The 17979-nt window shown below is 46.5% G+C and overlaps 1 protein-coding gene across 1 annotated transcript in view; it reads right to left on the bottom strand.

The window, feature by feature from the left end:
* LOC143986898 (uncharacterized) overlaps positions 1-17979 on the bottom strand; it is a 1277526-nt gene that overhangs the window by 70410 nt on the left and 1189137 nt on the right. Inside the window, 5 exon segments of the mRNA XM_077485305.1 lie at positions 1324-2897; positions 13721-13862; positions 13956-14162; positions 17631-17728; positions 17845-17968. Of these exon segments, the coding sequence (XP_077341431.1) occupies positions 1324-2897; positions 13721-13862; positions 13956-14162; positions 17631-17728; positions 17845-17968 (2145 nt within the window).

Genomic DNA, 17979 nt, shown 5'->3' with positions numbered 1-17979 from the left:
ACCCGTACACACGGTCGGAAATTCTGACGGAAAAGGTCCGATCGGATTATATTGCTGGAAAATCTGATCGTATGTGGGCTCTAGCAGACTTTTGCAGTTGGAAAGTCAGACGGAAAAAATTTGAGAGCAGGATCTAAAATTTTCCGACAACAAAATCCGATCTGAATTTTTCCGATCGTTTGTAGAGAATTCCGATCGGACAAAGTGCCACGCATGCTCAGATCAAATTACCAGACCCAAGCTATTGGCTAGCAGCCTCAGCGTAGTCCCCTTGTAATGAACGAACGTCATCACGTTCCGAACGATCAGACTTTCTGACAACTTTGTCAATCATGTGTATGCAACACCAGTTTCGGACAAAATCTGTCGGAAAAAAATCTGACGGATTTTGTGGTCGGAATGTCTTCCCCCTCCTGTCATCCTATAAGCCTGCTTGAAGGCTAAGTGCATTCTGCACCCTGATTGGGCAAAGCTTTGCCCAATCAGGCTGCAGTAAAAGCTGGTTGTTAAGGAGCAGGGCCAGGAAGTTAGCCGTGGCATCCTTTCCAACCGATGAGTCATCAGCTGTCAATAGGCTTCCCCACTGACAGCTGAATAAAAAAAAACATTTGCAGGTAAAACAATAGTAGAAAAAAACAACATGGGTGTCCCCCCAATCTATAGCAGGCCCTATAGGTTGGATATGGATTTTAAGGGGAACCCCATGCCAAAAATAAAAACGGCATTGGGGTCCCCCAAAATCCATACCAGACCCTTATCCAAGCACGCAGGGTGGCAGGCCAAGAAAGGAGGGGATGAGCGAGTGCCACCCTCTCCTGAATCATACCAGGCCACATGCCCTCAGCATGGGGGGTGGGTGCTTTGGGGCAGGGGGGGCCCCAAAGCAACTTGTGGATGGGGATAAGGGTCTCTTCCCCAAAACTCTGGCCTGTGGAGGTCTGGGTGCTTATTCTTATCAGAATCTGGAAGCCTCATTTAACAAGGGGGCCCCCAGATCCCAGCCACCCATGTGAGTGAGTATGGGGTACATTGTACCCCCACCCATTCATCAAAAAATTGTCAAATTCCTTTATTAAGAAAAAAAAATGTCCCCCGATGTAGAGCCATCGTCAATCACGTCGCCACCACTGGCAGTCCCGAAAGTTTTTATATATCTCTATATAGGTAGGTCCCCTTGTGACGTCACTAACCTGTGCATGCTGGGTTGTGACGTTGCAAGGGGGGAGGCAACCGCTTAAGGCACTAATACACCTCAACGTTTGTGTGAGATCCCTTATGTACAGGAAGACAGGACTTCAGTGAGTAACAATTCCCTCACTCAGGACAGGAATACGGCTTTTCCCCCGTGTGAGATCTCTGATGTCTGTAAAGATGGGAATTCACTGAAAAACATTTCCCGCACTCAGGACAGGAATACGGCTTCTCCCCCGTATGAGATCTCTGATGGGTGTAAAGATTGGACTTATGTGAAAAACATTTCCCACACTCATTACAGGAATACGGCTTCTCCCCCGTGTGAGATCTCTGATGTATGGAAAAACTGGACTTCCGTGAAAAACATTTCTCACACTCAGGACAGCAATGTGGTTTCTCCCCCGTGTGAGATCTCTGATGTGTGTAAAGACTGGACTTCTGTGAAAAACATTTCCCGCACTGAGGACAAGGGTACAGCTTTTCCCCCGTGTGAGATCTCTGATGTGTGTAAAGACTGGACTTCTGTGAAAAACATTTCCCACACTCAGGACAAGGATATGGCTTCTCTCCTGTGTGAGACCTTTTATGCATATTAAGAGAAGATTCAGAATGGAAACATTTTCCGCACTCAGAACAGGAATATGGCATCTCCCCTGTGTGAAATCTCTGATGTCTGTAAAGAGCGGACTTGTCTGAAAAACATTTCCCACACTCGGGACAGGAATACGGCTTTTCTCCCGTGTGAGATCTCTGATGTGTATAAAGACTGGACTTCTGTGAAAAACATTTCCCGCACTCAGAACAAGGATACAGATTTTCCCCCGTGTGAGATCTCTGATGTGTGTAAAGACTGGACTTATATGAAAAACTTTTCCCACACTCAGGACAAGGATACGGTTTCTCTCCTGTGTGAGACCTTTTATGCATATTAAGATAAGATTCAGAATGGAAAAATTTCCCGCACTCAGAACAGGAATATAGCATCTCGTCTGTGTGAGATCTCTGATGTCTGTAAAGAGCGGACTTATCTGAAAAACATTTCCCACACTCAGGACAGGAATACGGCTTTTCCCCTGTGTGCAATCTCTGATGTGTGTAAAGATGGCACTTCATTGAAAAACATTTGCCGCACTCAGAACATGAATACGGCTTCTCCCCCGTGTGAGATCTCTGATGTCTGGAAAGATGGGACTTTTCTGAAAAACATTTCCGGCACTCAGGACAGGAATACGGCTTCTCTCCCGTGTGAGATCTTTTATGCACAATAAGTTCAGCTTTATAACGAAAACACTTCCCGCACTCAGTACAAGAATATGGCTTCTCCCCAGTGTGAGATCTCTGATGTTTGTAAAGATTGGACTTCTGTGAAAAACATTTCCCACACTCAGGACAGGAAAACGGCTTCTCCCCTGTGTGAGATCTTTTATGCGCAGTAAGTTCAGATTTATAACAGAAACACTTCCCGCACTCAGTACAGGAAAAGCTCTTCTCTGTTGGAAGGACGGCCCCGTCCCTCACAGTCTGAGGTTCCTCAGGATAAGAGGAATACGATGGTCCATCTACACTGTGTGGTGCCGGATGGACATTTGAGGTAGTCGGGTTTTCTCCTGGACTATACTGTGTGATGTCCTCATCTTCTACTTTACAGTCTGGAGACAAAGTGAGACAATCCTCTGAGGTTTTCCTCATCTCCCGTCCATCTACTAAAATAGAAATAAAAAGATTATTACTAGACTTGAGCAGATTGGTTCCCCTAAACCAGGACTCCGCCCACATCAGGCAGCTTTGTCTCTGAGGATATTACAATTCCCCCCTCAAGGTAACTAGTAAATGGGTCCTCTGATCTCCTACCAGATCATTTCTTTATTCATGGACCTTAGTCAGAGAGGGAGGAAACAACGAGAACTGTCTTTTATAGGAGTGACAGTGATGAGGGGATTATAGGACGAGTGTCCCCTCCCCCTCTATCACTCATTGCCATCTTCCCAACACAAGAAGTCCTGACCTTCATTATTTAGTCCATGATTTAGTCATGAATAACAGCGGGGGTGAGCCCCACCAGAGGTCAGAGAGTGAGGATGGGGGAGAACATCCAAGATGAAGACTGGACTGATCCTGAAGTCCCCCATCATTGGGTTATTGACCCCTCCCTCATTATCACTTTCCGTTTAAGGTTCCAAAGTTTGAGGATGTTATCACATTATTATCACCATGTAAAAGTCTGTCCTCCAATCACATCATCAGATATAAAATGTCCAGCTGGTAGGAAATGGGTGTAACAAAAGAGAATACATATTATGTGTATATATAGCAGTGGGGGGAGGGGAGAGAGCAGAAGTCAGGACTATGTAATGTACAACATATTGTATAAGATACAACAGATAGGACTATATAGTATCAGAATGATGTAATGTACAACATAGAGTATATAGTGCAGGGGTCAGGAGTATGTAATGTAGAATATAAAGTATACAGTGTAAGGATCAGGACTCATAATATTGGTATTCAGTAATCAGTGGAAGATGAAATGATTACATGAGACAAGTTGCAGAGGTCCCACACCGCTGCCTCCCATCTCCTGAGACTGCACTCAGTGACTTGGGTCTGAGACTATACAGACATATCCCTCCACCCGGCACAGCCAGCAAATAATAGAGCAAGTAATATATAAATTAAATATTCTGCGCTTACCAAAAATAGTGAAGCGATAAATGATTTAAAAAAAATTGTTGGATAAAAATGAATAAATATATATATGTGTAGGTGCCGCTACTCTAAAGAATTAAATACTCAATTCAACAAGGCAGTCCCTTGTACACAGGCAGTCCCTGAGTTACGAACACCGGAGTTACGAACGACTCCTACTTACGAACGGCCTCAAATGCTGGCCACTTGTGCTCCATGTTGGTCCTGGATACATTTCGAGCACCTCCGGACACATCTCACACTGCCGTACTACGCCCCCAGATAACATAACAAGCGCCCGGAACATCCCACATCCATGCACAGGCGGCAGTTACACTTACGAATGCAGTGTTGCGACTCACGGAACACTTCGACTTACGAACAAACCTATAGTCCCTATTGTGTTCAGAACTCGGGGACTACCTGTATATAAAAGGAATTGCGCAATCCTAAACCATATAAAACTTCAAAATCACAGTGAAAACCAGAAGAGGTAATAAACAATAAAGCAACCAGTGAAAAAGATAATTGAAAAAAATAATAATCAAAAAAAGAAGAAAAACTTTTTTTAAACTTTAAAATTAATATAAATTTAAATCTGGTGAGTGTTAGCTGGTTACCCATTCAAATCTGGTGAGTGTCCATGTATAAATTCCAGTGCAACGCATGGATATCCACTATATTCAGTGGTAGGCTCTTTTATATCCCAACGGAAAAAGATTAAATCAATTGGCCTCTTACCAGACAAGATGGAGCCCAGATTGTAGGGATCAGACACGGTCGATTAACACAGTAATCACCTGCGGTATTCCACTCTGTCGGCTCCAATGTTAAAACTCTCCTTACAATTGATCCACCAGAGAACAAGGAATGATTTCCTGTAAGAAGCACGGACTGAACTCCGTTCCCAGTTGATAATTCTTACAGGGAAACGCGTTGGGGTGGAGAGACTTTCTGTGACGTCACCACGCACCAGCCTGCAGTTTGAAAATCCTCGGCTGTGTTTGTATGGATTTCTTCGTTTGGTCAATACTTGGAATAAAATAATAATTTCTATTGCACTATGAAGCTTCTTCATCTTTGAATTATCACATATGCTGGACAGGAATATAGCCGATCAATTGGAAGCTTTGGAAATTGCTTGAAAATCGTTGCTTGCTCTCAATAGTAACAGCTGGCGGAAGAGTTTTATCCTTGGAGCCGACAGAGTGGAATATTGCAGGTGATTACTGTCTTAATCAAGCGTGTCTGGTCCCTACAATCTGGGCTCCATCTTGTCTGGTAAGAGGTCAATGGTTTTAATCTTTCTCTGTTGGGATGTAAAAGAGCCTACCGCTGAATATAGTGGATATCCATGCGTTGCACTGGAATTATACATGGGCACTCACTGTATTTACATTTATGTTAATTGATTTTGTTTAGACTTTAAAATTAAAGGTTTTTTCTTACATTTTTGATTATTATTTGTTCACTGGTTGCTTTTATTGTTTAATCACCTCTTCTGGTTTTCACAGCGATTTGGAAGTTCATATTGTTTAGGATTGCGCAATTCCTTTATATATACTTAAACAGTGCATGTAACCCTGGGAGAATTTTTCTGTCTGAGATCTTACTAGACACGGGCATAGGGAAGGGAATGCAAAGTGCATGCCACATGTGCCTAGGTTTAGTGACATCTACGGTGAAAATGAACATTTTTCTGCCAGCTGAACCCCAGAATCTCCATAAATCCAGTCTAGATACATAAATTGTGTCTGCAGCACAGAGAAGGAAGATTATCGGAGAGAAAAACAAAAGTAACTTACCGGTAACGTTTTTTCCCGGAGTCTTTCAGGACAGCCACCTGAGAGACCTTGGCTCCTCCCCTCTGAAGGAAACACAGCACCAGCTTTCTATAAATTTCCTCCTCCCCGGCTGGCTCCTCAGTTCTTAAAGCGGAGCTCCACCCTAAAGTGGAGCTTCCGCTCATTGGAACCTTCCCCCCCTACGGCGCCACAATTGGCACCTTTCAGGGGGGAGGGGGGTGCAGATACCTGTATAGTACAGGTATTTGAACCCACTTCTGGCATAGATATCCGCAGAATCTGTGGATATTTACGCCACTTCCTGTGGGTCCCTCGCTGTCTGCTGGGAAACACACGGATCCCAGAGACAGCGGGGACCATCCTTCTTGCATAGAGCGACTCGCGCATGCGCAGTAGGGAACCGGGACGTGAAGCCGCAAGGTTCCACTTCCTGATTCGAGAGATCGGCTTCGGGGTGCCGACATCGTGGGCGCGCTGGGCGTGTAAGTGTCCTTATTTTAAAAGTCAGCAGCTGCAGTATTTGTACGTAAGAGCACCTCCAGACCATTGGGGAGACACAGGAGCATATGATGCACATAGTCAACTATATTACATTTCCTGTAAGGAAATCTTGTTTTTTCATATACATTTGGGTGGGTACCCAGCTGTCCTGAAAGATTCCAGGAAAGAACGTTACCAGTAAGTAACTTTGTTTTTTCCCCTAATAGTCTTTCAGCACAGCCACCTGAGAGGATAAACGAGCACTTACCCCTAGGGCGGGACCACGGCTTGTAAGACCTTGCGTCCGAAGGTCTGATCTTTAACCGACCAAAGATCCACTCTATAGTGTCTTACAAATGTGGCAAAGCTGGACTATGTTGCCGCTTTACAAATCTGTTCTGGCGTTGCTCCAGCTCTCTCTGCCTGCGACGCTGCCATTGACCTCATGGAGTGTGCCCTGATACCCTCTGGAATCTGCATGCCTCCCAACTTATAAGCCTGTCCAATGGCCTCTCTTAGCCATCTAGCTATGGTGCATTTTGAGGCCTTGTGCCGTTTCTTAGCCCCAGAAAATAAAATAAATAAGGAATCCATCTTCCTAAGAGTTTTTGTTACCTCTAAATAAATGTAATGCTGCGTACATACGACCGGACATTCCAGCAGACTAGGTCCGACGGTCTTCCCAATTGACTTTTGGCAGAGTTCTGATGGACCTGCCAAACGAATGGACTTGTCCACACACGAATGGACTAAGTCCGTTCGTAAGTCCGTTAGTTTTGAATGTGATGACGTAAGACGGGACTAAAAAAGGAAGTTCAATAGCCAGTAGCTTCCCTTGCGTCGTATTTGGTCCGTCGGACCAGCACACAGACGAATGGTTTTCCCGATAAGAATTGATTCCGTCGGACAGATTTGAAACCTGTTCTTCTTCTAGGTCCGTCTGATTTTTTTATATTTTTTATGAAAAACGATCGGATTAGCCCACACACAATCGGATTGTCCGACGGACTGATTCCATAGCACCTAGTCTGCCGGAAAGTCCGGTCGTGTGTACACGGCATGAGACGCATCTCCTGACGTCTAAATTATGAAACTTTATTTCTTGTTCCTTAGAAGGATTTGGACAAAGGATGGTAACACAATTTCTTGTCCTCTATGAAATCTCGAGGCCACTTTAGGCAGAAATCTCGGATCCATTTTAAAGATTATGCGGTCTGGGAAAATCTGATAAAAGGGGGATCTGATTGATAGGACCTCCATCTCACTGACTCTTTTGGCTGTAGTAATTGCTATCAAGAAGATTGCTTTAAGCGTCAGCATCTTCAGGCTGCATTTCCTTGTGGTTCAAAGGGGTCTGTTGTCATAGTTTGCAGCACCAATGACTGGTCTTACTTTGGAAAGACTGTACTCTGTATCGGTCTCTGTCTGCTCAATGATCTAAAGAGTCTGATTATCCATGGATTGGATGCTAATCTTCTTTCCTGGTAAACTGAAAGTGCTGACACTTGACTCTTTAATGTACTAAGGCTTAGTCCTTTATCTACACTGCTCTGTAGAAACTCTTAGCCCTTGTACACACGGTCGGAGATTCCGACAACCAAATCCGTTGGATTTTGTCCGAAACTGTTGCATACACACGGTCGGACGAAGTTGTCGGAAAATCCGATTGTTCAGAACGTGATGACGTTATTGTTCAGGCTAGTAGCCAATAGCTTTGGTGTAGGAATTTGATCTGAGCATGCGTGGCACTTTGTCCGATCGGAATTCTCTACACATGATCGGAGTATGTCCTATCGGAGCATTTTGTCGGAAAATATTTCCGGCAAGTTGGAAAATTTGGTCCGACGGATATTCCGACGGAAACAGTCCGATGCAGACCACACACAGTCAGAATATCCGACAAAACGCTCCGATCGGACACATTCCGTCTGAATTTCCGATCGTGTGTACAAGGGCTAAGACTGCCACTGAGCTTTCTGCTTTGTAGTTGTTTTCTGTGCACCATCTGATAAAACACTTCCATAATGTCTGGTAGATGTTACGTTGTCTCAACCTTCCTGCGTTTCAGCAGTGTATCTATTAAAGGGCTTGAGAACCCTTTTTCTTCCAGCAGTTACTCCTCAGATACCAGGCGGCCAAGTTCTAGCTATCCACTTGGGGACAGTATATTGGGCCCTGGGAGAGTAGATGTTCCTGGATTGGGGGGGGGGGGGGGGCTCTACCGCAAGTTCTTTGAGCATAGAGAACCGCGGTCTCCTGGGCCAGTGAGGTGCTATGAGAATTAGTGCTGTGTTCTCTGTACGGAATTTTCTTATTATCGCTGGTAGTAGTACTGGTGGGGGAAAGGCATAATATTTGTTTAATGCCCACCTCTGTGTTAACGCATCTACACCGAGCGCTCCATCCTCTCTTTTAAGGGAGAAGAACGCTCAGACTTTTCTGCTTTCTTTCGAGGCAAATAAGTCCACCTGGGGTGTTACCAATTTTCGAGTAATCTGCTCATATATGTTTATACATACTCTGTTTATTGGTTATGAATACCCAGTCGCCTTCTCTCACTTTCTTCCTGCTGAGGAAATCTGCCACTTTGTTTAAAGTGGAAATAAACCCATCGAAGTAAACCCTTCCTTGACTGAAAACAATAGGGGAGTTTACTTCCACTTTAAATCCCCCTTTAAGTGGACTACTGACAACAAGGAGTGTGTTTTCTTCTCCCCAGTTCAAGATTTCCTCTGCTCCACAGGGTTCCGCTTCTTGTTCCCCCGTTTGTTTATGTAGGTGATTACTGATGAATTTTCGGACATGACATGCAATTGATGTCCTCTCAACTCTCTCTGGAAGGTTTGAAGTGAAAACCATAATGCCTTAAATTCCTTCCAGTTGGATGATCTCATTGTTTCTTCCTTCTCCCAAGTTCCTTGTGTTATCTGGGACCCTAGATGTGCTCCCCACCCTACGCCACTTGCGCCTGTGGTTAAGATTCGGGAAATGAGTAGGCCCCACAGCAATCTTTTGTTCACATTTCCTGTTCTCCTCCACCGCCATAGGGTTCGTTTTACCTTTGCTGGTATTAGAAACTTTTGTGTCTAAAGACTCCTGCCTGTGATCCCATATTTTTAATAGGAACCTCTGCAGTGGGCGAAAATGCAGGCTTGCCCATTGTACCGATGGGATCGCAGAAGTTAGTAATCCCAGCGTTGATATTATCTGTCTTATAGCACATGGTAGATTTTTTCTAACTTCTTTGTGTAGGAACACTCTTTGTTGAGCTGAGTCTATTAGTGACCACCTGTGTCATGGGTGGAGACCTCATGTTCTCCCATATAGAGGAGTGTATGGCTCCCATGGTTCAGAGAAGCAGGATCTCCCAATCTATGGATAGTGTAGGACCCACTAATCATGGGTTACTTTGTCGCAGTAAGTGGGCTTAAGCACCATATAGCAATATGGTGTGACCAAATCCCCATATTTTTTGATAATGTTATTTGAAAATGTCTAGGTGTTTTTAAAAAGCCTTGCTGGAGGTAAATGTTAGTTTTGCATGTGTGCGCTGTAATATTTTTGTTCTGTTGTATGGTCTTATGGCAGCTCCATCTTTATGCATTTTTTTAGGGTGTGCCCCCCATATATCTTGTTTGTCCATTATATATCCCAGGTACGCCATCTGTTGAGTGGGTTTTAAGTTGGATTTTTCTATATTTATCAAGCATCCTAGGTTTTCTAAAGCCGCGTACACACGTAGCCGTCTGTCCGACGTACTTAGTCTGGCGGACTTTCCGCCAGACTGTCCGTCGGACTTTCCGCCAGATTGTCCGTCGGACTTTCCGCCAGATTGTCCGTCGGACTTTCCGAACGGGCTACTTGCCCACACACGGCACTTTTTCAGCGGACTAATACGGCGTACTAAGTCCGCCGTACTATCCGCCCTACTTTTGAAATGAACGGACTCGCCCACACACGCGGAGAAAAGTCCGCTCATTTTGAGTGGGTCTCCAGGTAGGCGGGGTCCGCGAAGGAGACGTCGCTGGCCCCGCCGCCTGGTATGGACTTAAAGGGGAACCCCAACGCCGAAAAAAATCGGCGTGGGGGTCCCCCCAAAGTCCACAACAGACCCTTGTCCGAGCATGCTACCCGGCCGGCCAGGAAAGGAGGGGCGAGCGAGCGCCCCCCCCCCCCCCCCACTGAGCCGTACCAGGCCGCGTGCCCTCAACATGGGGGGTGCCTTGGGGAAGGGGGGCCGCGCGGCCCCCCCCACCCCAAAGCACCTTGTCCCCATGTTGATGAGGACAAGGGCCTCTTCCCGACAACCCTGGCCGTTGGTTGTCGGGGGGCTGCGGGCGGGGGGCTTATCGGAAGAAGAGGCCGGCTGCGAGGAAGAATGCCGGGCTCCTCCGCTAGCAAAAGAGCTACAAGAAGATAGCGGAGGAGTCCGACGAGAAGACCCCCGAAGACGGAAGACCCCCGGAGCTGTGCAATAAACTATTTTATCTTGTGTGTTGTGTTTTTTTTGTACTTTTATTTTACAGGTGAATGGGTAGGGGTACATTGTACCCCATACTCATTCACATAGGGTGGGGGGCCGGTATCCGGGGGCCCCCTTATTAAAGGGGGCTCCCGGATTCCGATAAGCCCCCCGCCCGCAGACCCCGACAACCAACGGCCAGGGTTGTCGGGAAGAGGCCCTTGTCCTCATCAACATGGGGACAAGGTGCTTTGGAGTGGGGGGGCCGCGCGGCCCCCCCTTCCCCAAGGCACCCCCCATGTTGAGGGCACGCGGCCTGGTACGGCTCAGGGGGGGGGGGGGGGGGGGGGCGCTCGCTCGCCCCTCCTTTCCTGGCCGGCCGGGTAGCGTGCTCGGACAAGGGTCTGTTGTGGACTTTGGGGGGACCCCCACGCCGATTTTTTTCGGCGTTGGGTATCCCCTTTAAGTCCATACCAGGTGGCGGGGCCGGCGGCATCTCCTTCACGGGCCCCGCCTACCTGGAGACCCGCTCGAAATGAGCGGACTTTTCTCCGGGCGGGAAAAGTCCGTTCATTTCAAAAGTACGGCGGACTGGCACACACACGGCCGGATTGTCCGCCGGGAAGATTGGAGTGTAACACGGCATTCTAAGTCCGCCGTACTTTCGGGTCAAAAAAGTATGCCGGAGGCTACACACGGGGGGATTGTCCGGCGGACTTGAGTTTGCCGGACTTTTCCACCTGCTTGTTTGATCGTGTGTACGCGACATAAGAATGTCTGCGTGTATTTGAGATTTTAAAAGTAATTTCTCGGGAGTTTCTGCAAAAAGATGGCCGTCTAAATAGGCAATGATGGATATGCCTTTGACTCGCAATGGTACCAGAGCTTTCGCCAAAATCTTTGTAAAAATTCTTGGTGAAGAGGAAAGGCCGAAGGGTAGAGCTCAGAATTGAAGGTGCATGGTTTCCTTTTTTTGTTTCTATTGCTAACATTAGAAATTTCGGACAACTTTTATGTATCAAGATGTGTAGGTATGCGTCTTTTAAGTCTAGGGAAACCATGTTTGGAGGTAATAGAGCCTTTACTGAATATATGGACTCCATTCTGAATTTTTTGTAAGTTATGGATATATTTAAGGGCTTGAGGTTGAGGATTGGCCTGACCTTTCCTGAGGGGTTTTGTACTCCGAATATGTGGGAGTAGAAACCCTGCCCTCTTTCTTCCTTTGGTACCTTGGTGATTACTCCCTGTTCTTTCTGTGTTCCTTGGTGATTACTCCCTGATCCTTTATGGCTCTCATTAACTCTTTGGCCTTTTCTTTGTTTTTTGGAAGCTTGGTGGTGTAGAGCCTGTTTGGGTGTGATCTTGAGAATTCTAGATGATACCCGTCTCTTATCGTTCTCAAAATAAACCAATTGGAGGCTATCTCTTCCCATTGTGGGAGGAAAGCCCCCAGTCTTCCTCCCACTGTGACTACTTTGTCATTTTTTATTTCGGGTTTGCTCAGGACAAAAAATAGCCCCTCCCTTGCCTTTCCCTCTCTGAACCCAAGATTTTCTCTGGTTATCAGCCTTGGGTGTTGAAAACCGGGATCTTGTGTCCCCTTTTTGTCTCATTTTAGTCTGCTGTGGCTGACTCAAAGTTGCTTTGTGTTTCAGCGGAAACGCCTTTTTTTTTTATCCGCTGTACGGTCCAGCACTTTCTCCAACCCTGGCCCGAACGCAGGTCCCCTGTAAATGGGATCCCGCAGAGTTAGGCTTTGGACGCGCAGTCCCCCTGCCATGTCTTTAGCCATAGGGCCCTTCTTTTATAGTTGGCTAGTGCAGAGGATCTGGCTGCCGTCCGTACCAGTTCTGCTGAAGCATCTGTGATATACGCGATGCCTCGCAGGAGTGTGGGAAAGGAAGATAGTGGAGGGTATTGCTTGCGTCTTTGGTAACTCTGTCTGTACTGGGGTAGGAGCCGTCTGAGGCTGCGGGATCAGAAACCCTTCAAATAAGGTTTTAAAGGATTTGAAAGTACTGCATAACTCTTTAACAGATGCCGCTAGCTCACTCTGCTCTGTGGAATGTTCTTGTACTAAATTACTAATACGTTCTTTACATAATTATTTCCCCCAGGAGTCTCTAGGGGTAGTTTTACAAGAAGGGTACCTCCTTTTTGAGCTATGAGGGAGCCTGGTTTTGTCTGTTTTCTGAAAAGACATAAAAGAAAACCACAGGTGCGCAGCTTCTTCATATGGGCTTGCCTCACCAGGGGCTCTATGAACCACCCTCTGACACTGGAGGGTCCTTTACCTACCCCCCTTTTTCATGTATTCCCATACTGATGCTAAGGGGGGAGTGGTGAGTTCAGGCCAGGGGAGTTCCACCCAAGGTTCCCCTTACCTTCACATGGCTGGAGCTGGTCTCGGCTGGAGCAGCCTGGTCCCTTTCTTCTGCGTCCGACATAGTGGTGTCACCTCCAGAGCCTCTGCTGTCTCTACAGCATGTGCGGCTCCTCTCCAGCCCATGCCTGGCTCCCTTTCATATTTTTTCCGGCCGGAACTGGAAGCCGCAAACCCGGAAGTGCACGCCCCTTCGGCCGGATATGACTGCACCCGCCACGGGCGCCGTACAGTCCCAATACCCGGTGTAGTTTGCACTGCCTGTGCTACCACACGCTGCTAAGGGTATGGGATGGCTGGACCTGCACCCCGTCACCACGCTCTGTGCTGAAAAGGAGCCCCCCCTTGTCCTTGGAGCCTTTACTCCCTTTTAGGACATGTTACCTGAGCCTCTCCATCTTTCTCTGGCTCTCCTGGCTTGGTTCTAGTGGTGTCTCCCCTCAGGAGGAAAACACAAATAACTGAGGAGCCAGCAGTGGAGGAGGAAATTTATAGAAGGTTGGCGCGGTGTTTCCTGCAGAGGGGAGGAGCCAAGGTCTCTCAGGTGGCTGTCCCATAAGACGATTAGGAGAAATCCAGGAATACAGGACGGGGAACACAGGAAAGTGACCAGGGTATTACAGGCTGATAACACCCAGTCCCCGCCCTACTCTGGACCAATCAGTGAGCAGTATGGGTGGAGGAATGTATTTAGTGTTAATGACCCACCTGTGCTGATCTCTGTAGGAGTGTCCTCCTCTATAAATGTCCCCGTTATTCCATCCTCCTCCATAGACTGCTGATCATCCCTCACATACCTCTCTTCTTCTTCTGATTTCACCTCAAATTCTATATCCATTGGATCTCCACTCTAAAATAAGAAAATGAGAGAGAATTGTGACATCACATAAAGAGTCCACAAATTGTCTCTATAAGTGTGTTTTTTAAGCTACGTCCCACCAACCTTGTAACAGTGGGGGATGGTGTGATCTTCCTGTGTGGAATCCCGGGAATACAGAGGACGGGGACATCTCTCTGGTGGGTTCCTGGTATTTGGTGGCTCCATCATATCCTTGTGTCCCTCTGAAAACTCCTCCATCACTCCATACTCCTCATCCTCCTCTTTATACTCTTCTTTAACATCAATATTATCATCCCCGAGGTTTCCACTCTGAATATATAATAAAACATTCATTGTAGCTACAGATGGGCCGAACATCCCCCTGTCTGGTTTGTACCAGAACTCCTGAACAGAGAAAAAGTTCTGACCCAAATGGTGAACCCTATTAGTCTATGGGCCCTGAACTTGAAAAATCAAAAGTGCCCATTGCTTATATGCAAATAATTGGCCATAAAAAGGGTATGGGGGTCGGGTACTTTATTTTTTTAAAAGATTGTTTTTCAGGAGCAGTAATTTTAATGTAATATGTTTAATCACTTGCCTACTGGGCACACATATACATACATATACACTGTATATATATATATATATATATATATATATATATATATACACACATATATACACACACACACACACACACACATGCATATAATATTTTGCACTATAAATAAAAAAAGACTGAAAATGAGAGTCTATAAGCTATGGTGCCAATCACTGAAAATTGATCACACCTGATGTACTGACGGCCTATCTCATTTCTTGAGACCCTAACAAGCCAGGAAAGTACAAATACCTCCTTTTTGGAAAGTAGACATTCCAAGGTATTTAGGGCGTTATTTTCATGTGGAAAGCACTGCTACTTTTAGCAGCACTTTACTGAGGCTTCTGCAGCACTTTTCAGGTGCTAGCGGGGGGCTTTGCTGGCGCTGCCCATTGACTTCAATGGGCAGGAGTGCTTTTGGAATAGTGTATACACCACTCCTAAAGCGCTGCAAAGATGCTGCTTGCAGGACTTTTTTTTTAGCGTCCTTCACACTGGAGTTTTGAGGAGAGGCGCTTTGCAGGCGCTATTTTTAGAGCTATAGCACCTGTAAAGCGGGTGTGAAAGTAGCCTTAGTAATAGGCATGGTGAGTTTTTAGCAGTTGTCATTTTTTTCTGCACAATTTGCAAAGTGACTCCCCCCCTCAAAAATTATCATATTGGCAGGTTATTTCTCTCACATGGCATATGCATACTTGCAACTACAACCCGACATACATTCTACTCCTCCTGAGTATGGCCATACTACATGTGTGAGACTTTTACACAGCCTGGCCATATACCGAGGCCCAACATGCAGGGAGCACCTTCAGGCGTTCTAGGTGCATAAATTGCACATCTCCTTTCCTCACTACCCATTAGACTTTTGAAGGCCCTGGAGCACCAGGACAATGGAATCACCCACAAAATGACCCCATTTTGGAAAGCAAACACCCCAACGTAGTAGTGGCACTGTGATGGCAGTGTAGGGACACAGGGATGGCACTGTAGGGACAACATCGTATGGGCACTCAGAATCATGCCAACTCACGCTTCTGCAGTGTTTCTCTTTCCTCTCCTCACACCGATACAGCCTGCGAGGAGACGATAGAGAAACACAGCATCAGCGTGAGCTGAACCGGGCATGATCCCGGTTTGTTGACAAAGTGATCGCTCCATCATTGTACATAGCAATTACATGATAAATGGCCACTGTGATTGGCCCTTTACCCTAATTTGTGATGCACTGGGTCCCGCGGACCGAGTGATCACAGACACTTCCAGGTGCATGCCCCAATTGGTGTGCGAGATGCCCACGCACAGGAGGACGTCAAAAGATGCCCTCCCAGAACTAGCAAGCCACGCTGTAGCCGTCATTCAGCTATAGGGAAGTATATTGTAGTGTGGTTGGCAAGTGGTTAAAGTGAAACAATAAAAATGAAAAATTCCTTTAAATATAGTGCCTGGGGAGGCCTTTAGTCTGCCTGTAAATTAGCGCATCTGTACCATGTATAGAACCTGCTGCAGCAAAACTGACATTTCTAAAGGGAAAATGAATTTAAATTGCTGGCAATACAATATCATGGTCGGCAATAGAAAAACATATTTACAAAAAACGTCATGGCGGACCTCTCAATCCACATCAGGCCCTTCTGGTGTGGTATGGATTTCAAGGGGAACCCCATGCAAAAAAAAAAAACACAGAGCCCCCCAAAAATCTACACCAGACCATTATCCAGCATATCCAAGCATGCAGCTTGGCAGGTCAAAAATGGGGAGGGATGAGCAAGCACCAACCACCCCTCCTGAACCATAACAGGCCACATGCCCTCAACATGGAGGATTCCCAGCATGCACTGGTCAGTGACATCACAAGGGGGATGGAGCCACAAGTTGACATCATTGGGTGGCTCCGTCCCTTACCTATATAAGAACTGTTAAACGGCAAGCCAGGCATCTGGCGGTTTTTTTTGGGTCGGCGGTGCTGCGTGATTAACAATGGAACTACATCAGGGGACACTGTATTTTTACTTTTTAAATAAAGTAATTGTCAAAAACGGTCTCTGTAATTTTATTACTTTTTGATTTCCTTTTGGTGAATGGATAGGGGGTCCTATATACCCCATACTCATTTAAATAATTGGCTTCTGTCCAAAATTTGCCCTAGTATATGAATGTGAGTTAGGGACTTTGGATTGTGGGCTCCTTGAGGGTAGAGACCGATGTGAGTGTGCGATGTATGTGTGGAGTGCTGCGAAAATTGACGGCCCTATATTGGTACCTTAAATAAATAGGGATAAATTGTAGAAATGCACCCACACTCACTCAGGTTGAAATGGATGGACTGCTGTCTTTATTCAACCTTACTAACTATGTAACATGGGGGGGCAGGATCTGAGGGCCCACTTGTTAAAGGGTCTTCCAGATTCCGATAAGCTTCCGCCTGCAGATCCCCACAACCACCGCCCCCAGGGTTGTCGAGAAGAGGCTCAGGCACTTGTCCCTATCAACATGGGGAACAAGGTGCTTTGGGGTGGAGGCCCCTACTGCCCCAAAGCACCCACCCACGTTGAGGGCGTGTGGCCCGATATGGTTCAGGAGGGGAGGGGGCGCTCACTCGCCCCCCCTTTACCTGGCCTATCAGGCTGCATGCTTGAATATGGGTCCGGTATGAATTGGAGGGGGGACTCCCACGTTGATTTTTTTATTCAGCTGTCAGCAGGGAAGCCCATTGACAGCTGATGACTCATCGTTTGTGAAGGGCACCATGACAGGCTTTCCGACCCCACTCCTTAATACCCAGCTATTCACTGCACCCTGATTGGCCAAAGCATTACCCAATCAAGGCTTAGAATGTACTGTGCAGCATGCAGTGCATTGCAGAGCGTTCAACGGAGCAAACCCCCACCGAACGCCCTGCAAATTGGGGTGTTCGCCAAACGGGTGAACAGGCAATGTTCGGGCCAAACTTTTTGCCAAAATTTTATTGTATTAAACATGCTGTGTATAAATTATAACTACCAATAATTGTCCATCGTCTACCTGATGATGGTGAGGGATGGTGTGACCTTCCTCCTCTTTTATCTCTTCTTTAACCTCAGTTTTAGACTCTCTCAGGTTTCCACTCTGAATATATAATACAAATGACATCAATGGTAACAATGCAGATAATGTACAGATCCTAATGATACTATCAGTGATTGTTCCTCATCTACCTGATGATGGTGGGGGATGGTGTGACCTTCCTGTGTGGAATCCCGGGAATACAGAGGACGGGGACATCTCTCTGGTGGGTTCCCATTACTGGATCCATCTGTAGGAAACACACACACTGACTGAATACATTGTTTCTATGTGTTTATCAGATAATGGGGGATCTAGGTGGAGCCTCCGTACTGCTCTCTCCTTTACAATAAAGTCTCCTCTTACCCGGTGATGTGAGGGGCGGCTGATTGTCCATCATGACGTCCTTGTAGAGATCCTTGTGTCCTTCTAAATACTCCCACTCCTCCATGGAGAAATAGACAGTGACATCCTGACACCTTATAGGAACCTGACACACAC

This window comes from Lithobates pipiens, unplaced genomic scaffold (assembly GCF_037356315.1).
Source record: "Lithobates pipiens isolate NorthernLeopardFrog02 unplaced genomic scaffold, aLitPip1_a1.2 Scaffold_18, whole genome shotgun sequence".
NCBI lineage: Eukaryota > Metazoa > Chordata > Amphibia > Anura > Ranidae > Lithobates > Lithobates pipiens.
The sequence above is the reverse complement of the archived record's forward strand: the minus strand, read 5'-3'. Positions and strand labels throughout refer to the sequence as shown.